The sequence below is a fragment of the Capsicum annuum genome, chromosome 12 (assembly GCF_002878395.1).
Source record: "Capsicum annuum cultivar UCD-10X-F1 chromosome 12, UCD10Xv1.1, whole genome shotgun sequence".
Classification (NCBI taxonomy): domain Eukaryota; kingdom Viridiplantae; phylum Streptophyta; class Magnoliopsida; order Solanales; family Solanaceae; genus Capsicum; species Capsicum annuum.
This window is the reverse complement of record NC_061122.1, coordinates 79,191,383-79,201,028: the sequence shown is the minus strand read 5'-3', so window position 1 is coordinate 79,201,028 and position 9,646 is coordinate 79,191,383. Positions and strand designations below refer to the sequence as shown.

General features: G+C 39.7%; 1 protein-coding gene across 1 annotated transcript; it reads left to right on the top strand.

The window, feature by feature from the left end:
* Window positions 1-290: 290 nt before the first annotated feature.
* Window positions 291-9,229, top strand: LOC107850061. The gene is made up of 4 exons (XM_016694527.2): window positions 291-892; window positions 1,078-1,929; window positions 3,021-4,223; window positions 6,189-9,229. The coding sequence occupies exons 1-4, from the start codon at window positions 733-735 to the stop codon at window positions 8,996-8,998; spliced, it is 5,025 nt and encodes a 1,674-aa protein (XP_016550013.1). The 5' UTR covers window positions 291-732; the 3' UTR covers window positions 8,999-9,229.
* The last annotated feature ends 417 nt before the right edge of the window (window positions 9,230-9,646 follow it).

Below are 9,646 nucleotides of genomic sequence, written 5' to 3'. Positions count from 1 at the left end.
TAATTATAAAATAATTTTTCTCAAAACTAAATCTCTTTAATTTATTAGTGTTGCCAAAATGCTCGTACCTTATACGGACAGAGTCACACGGTATCTAGTAGGAAAATGAAAAACGAAGTGAACTCTACTAGCAATGAAAATAAAGTAAAGATGGAAATAAAAATAAAAATACTAGTGCAATAAATTTCAGCGGATGCAAAAGTTGAATGAATTGGGGCATAATAAATGGGTTGAGGTCCGCATACGTTCCGCTCTCTCTCTTATCTCGTCAAAAATCAAAATCAAAAAACAAAAAAGTAAAAGAGAAAAAATAGAAATAAAATAAAAAATCCTTTTCTTGTTTCCCTCTTTTCTCTTTCTCTCGGTTGCTTCTTTTTCTTTTGTCCCTTATCAACAACACAAAACACTCGCTCCCCCCCCTCTCTATACACATATATGTGTATATATCTTTTATAATTCTTCATTGAAGAATCACCGCAAGAAGACGGCAAGAATAAAAAAGAAGAAACAATTTTTCAATTTTTATTTTGGAAACCCTAACCCTAGTTTTCTGGTTGTGCTGCGGGCGGGGTGTGGGTTAATTTTAGGATCTTAATTCGATTGGGTTGTTTAAGAATTTTTTATTATTTTTGAGTTTTTGGTTTTGTTCTTTCTGGTTTGGTTTGATTTTGGTGGAAATTGTTGATTTTATGTGTGTGATGCAAATAAAGAGAAAAAGAGAGGAACGAATTGATGCCGCCAGAGCCATTGCCTTGGGATCGGAAGGACTTCTTCAAGGAGAGGAGGCACGATCGGTCAGAAGTGTTGCCACGGTGGAGGGAGCCTGCATCGCACCACCACTATACTTCTTCTCGTTGGCTTCCTGATTTTCGCTCTAGAGCCCCTCCTCCTGGTGAGTCTAGTCCTCCTCCCCCTAAATAAATCTAGGGTTTTGGATCTACAAATTCACCTACTTTCTTTGGGGTTGATTTTTCTCTTTATATGTCTATAGATCTATGCTTTAAAGCTCATGTGGAATCCTTTTTGTTTTTTAATTTCTATCTGTTGATTTTTTTTGTCATCTCTTTGCTGCTCAAGGTCATGGTAAGCAGGGCAGTTGGCAAATGTATCCTGAAGAACTCGGACATGGTTTCATGACTTCTCGTTCGAACGAAAAGATTGTTGAAGATGAGAGCTGTCGGCAGTCTCGTGGTGATGCTGGCAAGTATGGAAGGAATAGCAGCAGCAGCAGGGAAAATAGGTCCTTTGGTCAGAGGGATTGGAGAGGTGGTGGTGGTGCTCACTCTTGGGAAGCTGCATCCCCCAGTGGTTCTGGTTCTGTAAGACAAAATGATGCTACAAATAATCAGAGGTCATTGGATGTTATGGAGCCTCACTCTGAACATGTTAATACATGTGATCAGTCTCACTCTAGAGACCAGCACAATAAGAGTGCTACTGCTAATGCAACAGCAAGCACGGGGCAAAGATTTGAGAGAGAGACCTCGCTGGGGTCAATTGAATGGAGACCACTCAAATGGACTCGGTCTGGAAGTTTATCATCAAGGGGATCATTAAGTCATTCTGGTAGCATGGGAGTGGATTCTAATGAGACAAAGCCTGAGTTGCGGCTTGGAAACTCAAAAGCCGTTCAATCTCTTACAGGGGATGCAACTGCCTGTGTAACTTCTGCTGCCCCTTCTGAAGAGACAACTTCCAGGAAGAAGCCGCGCCTGGGTTGGGGAGAAGGACTGGCCAAGTACGAGAAGAAGAAAGTTGAAGGTCCTGAGGATAATGCTGTTAAGGTGGGAACTTCTATCTCTGGTGATAGTGTAGAACCTAGTCATTCTCAGCTCTTGAACCAGGCAGATAGAAGCCCAAGAGTTGCTGTTTTCCCAGATTGTCAATCTCCTGCAACTCCTTCGTCGGTTGCTTGTAGTTCTTCACCAGGTATTATTCTCAAGCAATTCCTTATTTTAATGTTGTGAAATAGGTGTATATTGTGTGGACTGAGCATAACTCTTATTTTTTATGGAGTGGAAAATTACCAAAGAATAAAAAGAATGCAAAATGAACAGATAAGTGTCTGAGAAAAGAACACGGGGAAATATGCCTTACCCAGGAAAAAAAGGGAAGAGTGCTGTTAAATACAGGATCTAAGTAGTTTTTTTTAAGGCAGGTCTGTATGTCCTTATTCTAGCAACTGCGACAATATTTTGGGACTTAATATGAATGCTACAAAAGTTAAGTTACGGAAAATGCTTATGTAGTTCAATATAAGTCTAATAGCCCTATTTTCAAATTTTAATTATTGGGAGAAGATCATGGGTTTTCTATTTGATTCAAAATCGCCGACCTTCAGCATTTGCAGGTGTAACATGTAACACACAGCCTTTACCTTTAGGATACAGTAAATAACAAGTTTCACAAAGTTCGCCAGTAACTGAAATGGTGTATTTATTTTACTTGACATGCTCTTATTCAACCAATTCCAGTATCTAGCGAGTGACACTCTTAAGCTCTTTCTGTTCGTTTTGGCGTCTTTGCTGACCCAGTACATGAAGTGGTTCCCTTTTTTGGTGTGGGAGCATATATTTTGTATCTTCACTGCTGCATATGCCTGTCTTGTAAGTTTTTATGCTCTCTTTGTGGAGCTTTCGCGTAGTACTTCAATGAACTCCCATCTGTTGGTTTGTCAAAGGACCAAGACATGCATTTGATTATCTATTTTCTTATTTGTAGCATGGTTTTGTAGCAGAATCCTAGGGATCTCCTTCCATGCATTGAGTAAAGAAATTCCATGTGTTCATCATGTCCATAGTCATAGCTGTGCTTTTTATTTCTCGCTTTTCTGCCTTTTCTTTTTTAAGTGGGTTGATCTCAAATTATAAGTTTGCAGTTGAACACCCAGATAGCAAGGCAATTTAACTGTTTTAGGTATAAGAGATTAAGAAGAGAAAAATCATTCACAATTTGTTTGTGGTTGGTTCAGAGAATTAGCATCTAATTCACAATTTTTGCCCATGATATGATAATAACAGGTCTTGAGGATAAACAACTAGTCAAGGCAACAAACATTGATCAGGATGTTGGTAATTTATGTGGCTCACCCAACGTTGTCTCCCAATATTACTCTGAGGGATCAGGTTTTAACTTAGAGAATTGGGATCTTGCTCAGATTTCCAATTTGAACTCTTCAATCAATAAACTGCTACAATCAGAGGACCCAAGTTCTGTGGACTCTGGTTTTATGAGATCAACTGCAGTGAACAAGTTGCTAGTGTGGAAGAGTGATATTACTAAGGCCCTAGAAAAAACTGAAGCGGAGATTGATTCACTTGAGAATGAACTGAAGACATTGATCTCTGGACCTAAAAATACCCAGCTTGTTCCATCTGCTTCCTGTTCTCCACCAAAAGATTGCAATGCAAATTCTCATGAAGATCAAGGCGCTACTTCTAATATAGCTTCTGGACCTGCTCCTTTGGTAGTTGATATACCTGACGATTTGGTTGGAGAGGAAGGGGCTAATATACATGAAAATGAGCAGACCGAGGTAAAAGTTGAGGACATTGATAGCCCTGGTAGTGCAACTTCAAAGTTTGTTGAATTGCCCTCAGAGAAAGATGTGGCACCTGTTGATGCCTTGAAACATGGTGGAATATTTATTTCAGATGACAGCAAGTCTAGAAGATTGAATGTCAATATGTGCAGTTTCACGGAGGAGAGCGCTAAATCTAGAAGTTCAGATGTAAAACTGTGCAGCTTTAACGAGGAAAAAGCAAGGGACACACTTGTTTGCTGGGAGCGCTCCCAGCCAACTGCCGGTTATTCTTATTCTGCTTCCAATGGCATTTTGAATGGTGGAGAAGATGCTTTATATAATTTGATATTAGCTGCCAACAAAGATTCTGCACGGAGAGCATTTGAAGTATTTAAGAACCTACTGCCTGCCAGCAAATGCAGTTTTGATTTTTCAAGAACTGTCAGAGTCTCTTTGTTGCAAATCGATCATGCGGTTGAAGAAAGATTTGCTAAGAGAAAGCAGTTTCAACAGTTCAAAGAAAAGATAATTGCCTTAAAGTTTAGGGTACATCAGCACCTTTGGAAGGAAGATATTCGCATGCTTTCTGTAAGGAGGTTTCGTGCAAAGTCTCAGAAGAAGTTTGACTTGAGCCTGCGCCCTGTGCAGATAGGACATCAAAAACACCGTGCTACAGTTCGTTCACGATTTTCTACCACTGGTAAGTTGTTTCTTTTAATTTCTCTGTACCATTTACCCTCGTGCTCTTTTTCCCTCTCTTAATATAGCCCGCAATTAGCTTAGTTGCTATGTTCGGAGTGTGTATTGTTTAGTGGCAGCACTATCCTCAAGTTGGTTTCACTATCCTTTGAGTGGAATTTTGTGTTTGTGCTACCTTTGTTAAAGGTTTGGGTACATTATTCAATATTGTGATCTAAGTTAAGGAGTAATTAGGCGAATCAAATTTAAGCTGTATATCTGGTTTTGCTGATTTGGACTGAAGTGAACTCAATTTGTTGTTCATAGCGTAGGCTCATATTAACCAGTTTTTTTTTTTTTTTATGGGTGGGTCGGGTGTATGTGGTCCCTTTTTTTGGTCAAAATGTTATGGCATTGTTTCTCTTGAGTTGAACTCTATTTTTAAAATCTAGATTTAGTTTCTGCTTCAATTTTCAGTCTCCCATATTCCGTGCATATGCCAATTGTTGACATTTTATACGGAATTTCTGATCAACATTTAATACAATTTTTTATTTGATTTGGAAGGTATTTATTTGTTCAATTGGAAAATGTGGAAGTTTGATCTTTAATGCTTTCTCCTCTCTTTACATTTTGGAGGTCTGATCTCCCCAATAAAATGTTTAATAGTTTCTTGTACAGTGTTGTTTACTGGTTTATTGTGAAGTCGATGATCATGTTTAACCCTCAAGGCTTCAATCTTCTTGGGGAGGGTTTGGGAGAGAGGAATCTGCAGGGACCGGGAATTTCATCTTAATGAAATATTGTTGCTATGATGATTTATTTGTATATGTGATTTACTATTAAGCTTACAGAAAAGGGGTCAAATGTCATCTGGCAATAATTTCAGTATGTTACAGTCCCTAGATGCAGATGTAAAGCTATCTGAAGTGAGTGTACTGCTATCGTAGCAAGAATTACGGTTCAGTTTGAAGTTTTTAGATGCATCAAATTTAATTCTTGCTGTTCTGACATTCTTAAAAATTCAGAATTACGTAAGGGCTGTTTTACACTAAATGTGGTTCTTGTTGTAGGTTAACTTTTGCTGTAAGCCCTATCTACTGAGAGGGAAGTTCTGCCTTGGATTTCCTTTTTTGTTTTATGAGAACTTGGTTTGTTATTCTAGTTCGGTAATTATAACAATTTGCTTTTCAATTGGCTCATTGAACTCTATTACAAACAACTACAGTGTCTCAATCCCAAACAAGTTGATTGGCTAATATGAGTCTGCCAAGGACCATGGTTTCCCCATTTAATTCATCTCAAGCAAACAATATACAGAATAAAAGTGAAAAGTACTTGGCATAGGAATATCTAATACCTAAGGTAAAAGTGTAAACCCCCCCCCACCCCCAAACACACAAAAATAAAATAAACTTCAGCCTCGTGCTCCCAATTTTGAGTCTTGTTTTGTTATTTTAGGTCGGCCATTATGCCTGTTTGCTTTACGACAGCTTATTGGGTTCTGTCTCAGTTTTGCTTACTGCTGCATGACTAATATATGGTATCCAAGTTGGATGGTTTTGGGCACAACTTCCTTTGATTTGAATTTATTTTACCTTCTCTTAAATCAGAAATATCCTACTTTATGTTATGTCTAATATAAGCTAAACAAGGGTACTTCTTCAATGACGGTGGACGAATTAAACTAGCACCTTCAATAGTGCTCCCAAGGGATGACGGGGGCTGGCTGGCTGGTTGGGGTGTAGAAGTGACAGCATGCATAGAAGTAACAGCCTGAAGAACCCAAGTTTTAATCCCGACGATAACACAATTTGAGAGATCCCATATACACTGGCTCGGATACCCTAGTTGCTACTTTCTTGATATCTGCACTTTAAGTCTGTATACATGTGCGGTTCATCTTTTTCCTAGTGTCTTCATTTGCCTTCATGTCGTCGTCCTTGCAATACTGATTTGAAAAAAAATGTTTTTTTTACCAATGCAGTTGGAAACTTAAGTCTGGTGCCCTCATCAGAAATATTGAACTTCGCAAGCAGGCTACTCTCAGAACTTGGGGCAAAGGTCTACAGGAACACATTAAGGATGCCTGCTTTAATTTTAGATCAGAAGGAGAGGATGATGACAAGGTTCATTTCAAAGAATAGTCTGGTGGAAGATCCCTGCGCTGTTGAGGAAGAAAGAGGTCTGATCAATCCATGGACATCTAAGGAGAGAGAAATTTTTATTGAAAAGCTTGCTACCTTTGGGAAAGACTTCAGGAAGATAGCTTCTTTTCTTGATCACAAAACAACTGCTGATTGCATAGAGTTCTATTACAAGAATCACAAATCAGATTGTTTTGAGAGAACAAGAAGGAAACCAGATTATTCTAAACAAGCGAAAGTTTGTTCTGCAAATAGGTACCTTGTTGCTTCTTCTGGGAAAAGATGGAACCGTGAGGCTAATTCTGCTTCTCTCGATATCTTAGGTGCTGCATCAGCAATTGCAGCTAATGTGGAGGACAGTATTGAAATTCAGCCTAAGGGTACGTCAAAGTACACCGTTCGAATGATCACTGAATACAAGGCGTCCAGACTTAATGAGTTAGAGAGGTCAAACAGTCTTGATGTATGCCATAGTGAAAGAGAAACAGTGGCTGTTGATGTTTTGGCTGGTATCTGTGGTTCCTTATCATCAGAAGCTATGAGTTCTTGCATTACAAGTTCAGTTGATCCTGGAGAAGGAAACCAGGAATGGAAGCACCAGAAAGTGGGTTCGTCGACCAGATTGCCCCGGACTCCAGAGGTTACCCAGAGTATGGATGATGAAACCTGTTCAGATGAGAGCTGTGGGGAGATGGATCCTACTGATTGGACAGATGAAGAGAAATCAGCCTTCATCCAGGCTGTGTCAGCTTATGGAAAAGATTTTATTATGGTCTCAAGACGTGTCGGAACGAGATCCCGTGATCAGTGCAAGATCTTCTTTAGCAAGGCTAGGAAGTGTCTTGGACTAGATAAGATTCTTCCTGTACCTGGCAATTTGGAGAGGCAGGATGTTAACGGTGGAAGTGATCCTGATGCTTGTTCTATGGAGACTAAGCTGTTGTGTAATGGAAAATCAAGTTTGATGTTGGAAGACGTATCTGATTTATGTATGAAGGTGGGGATTTCAAATCACAATTTGACCAGTTCTGATGAAAAAGATGGGGCTGGAGAACTGGATTCTGTAGATATTCTTCAGGTAAACTGTGATGTAGATAAGCAAGAGGTGGAATTTAACAGGGATTGTGATCAGATTGGTGCTTGTATTGGAAATGGTCGAGGGGATGAGAATATGGTTATAGTTTCTCAGGAAGGTGTTGAAATTGGTGGAGATGCCTCGGAGAATGGCCTGCCTGACATACCGTGTCCGAATGAAGTTTCTGCTGAGCATTTAGGTGAAGAAATTTCTTCGCCTGAGCATGATTTGAAAGATAGAAAGGCAGAAATAGCGGAAGTAGGTAGGTCAAACTGCTCTTTGGAAGATAGAAAGCCCAATATGGTGTTGTCGGGAAATAATTCTGGTCTTGCTGCTCCTAGGGGAGGGGGATTGTGCCCTCTTAATGGATTCCAGAATATAACTCATTTGGAATCTGATTCTGAGTGTAAGCTTTACTTGGAAAGCAATATTTCAGTTCAGAGTAAACAGATGCCTGAAGGTGCTAATGCTGATAAATTATCAGAAGAACTTGAGAATGTTTGTGATGAGCAGTGTGAGAATGCTACTCAGTCGGCTGAGCTGCCTTTGCCGAGCCATTCCCTGTTGGCCCAGGTTGAATCCTGCCAGATTCTTGGCAGCTATTCAGTGGGGGAGTCTGCTCTCACACAGTTTGGAGATCCTGGCTGCAGAACATCAGCTGCATTGCAAGAAATCCAGAAGGTAGGTAGGAATCTACAGTTAGATACATTTTCTACAACTGGTTGCTTTCTCCAGAAGTGCAATGGTACAAATCGTGGTGGTGGTTCTGTTTCTGATGTTCAGATTCCTAACCGAGAACAGACAGCAGGTAGTTCATCAAACTTGGAGAAACATTGTAGGAATGGTGATGTAAAATTGTTCGGACAGATTCTCAGTAAACCATGCCCTCAGGCAAATCCCAGTTCCAATGCACATCGCAGTGATGGTAGCAATCAGCAGTTGAAAATTGGTAGCGATTCCTTTAGTGCAAGTCATATATTAGATGGCAATTCAGCCACTGCCAAATTTGAGCGTAATAACTTCCCGTGTTCGGAGACTCATCAATTGAGAAGTTTTGGTTTTTGGGATGGGAATAGAATACAGACAGGGTTTTCTTCGTTGCCCGACTCTGCTATCCTCCTGGCAAAATATCCTGCAGCATTTGGTAATTATGGAATATCTTCCACCAAAATGGAACAGCCTACTTTGCATGGGGCTGTGAAGATGGCTGAGCGGAATTTGAATGGTGTCCCTGGGTTTCCAACAAATGCAAGTGGCAACAATGGAGTAGCAGCAGCAGATTATCAAGTGTACAGAAATCGAGATGTGCAGCCTTTTACTATAGAAATGAAACAGAGGCAAGAGGCGTTCTCTGAGATGCAAAGAAAAAATGGGTTTGATGTTGTGTCTGGTGTGCAGCAACAAGCGAGGGGTGTGCTTGTTGGAAGAGGAGGGATTCTGCAGTGCACTGGTGTCTCTGATCCGGTGGCTGCCATCAAAATGCATTATGCCAAGGCTGAACAATTTAGTGGGCAAACGGCAAGCATCATCAGAGAGGATGATTCTTGGAGAAGTAAAGGGGACGTCAGCAGGTAGTTGATTGCAAGGGAGGCCAGTCTATGGTCTCCGTGGCATCTCTTTTTGCCACAATGTACAATAGTTTTTGTAAGTTTAATCCAGGAAACCATAGGGCAGTAGATGGTTACAGTTGTTGCCGTCTTTTTGGTTACAGATTTCTAGGTGTCTCTAATATTTGCCAGTAGCTTTGTGTTTGTTGTATTTGATGGAAATACAGCAATAATATTTATCAAGAGTTTGGGAGGTGAAGTTCAGTTTTCATTTCGCATTTATGATTTTACAATATCCTTCCCTGTTTTGTTTTTTTTTTTTCTTTTTTTGGTTCCTTTTAATGTTTTATATTTTCTTGTCAAGTGGCTGTTAATTTTGTGGTGTGGTTATATTTCTAAATGCAAGGGCAGGGTAAATTTGGGTTTTGATAAGCTTTTATGTTGTTGATAAGCTTTTATGTGGCGGACCCCTTTTGAAATGGCCATATGCATGTTGATGGATTTCGATTATTGACAGCTGGCCTCTATAACAACTGAATAAAGCATTATCTTTTTAAAAAATTACACAAATACACAATTTATGTTTTCAATATTACAAAAAAATTTTTTGCTGTATGTTATTCATACATCTTTTTTAACTTTTTCCAAGCTAGGTCCCGCCTCACCTATTATCGAC

What these genes read in the sequence shown, in the direction of transcription:
- LOC107850061 (XM_016694527.2), top strand. Translation starts at nt 733, where the DNA reads ATGCCGCCAGAGCCATTGCCTTGGGATCGGAAGGACTTCTTCAAGGAG. An exon ending in TGCTTGTAGTTCTTCACCAG is followed by an intron (nt 1,930 to 3,020) that starts GTATTATTCTCA and finishes TGATAATAACAG; the next exon opens with GTCTTGAGGATAAACAACTA. An exon ending in TTCACGATTTTCTACCACTG is followed by an intron (nt 4,224 to 6,188) that starts GTAAGTTGTTTC and finishes TTACCAATGCAG; the next exon opens with TTGGAAACTTAAGTCTGGTG.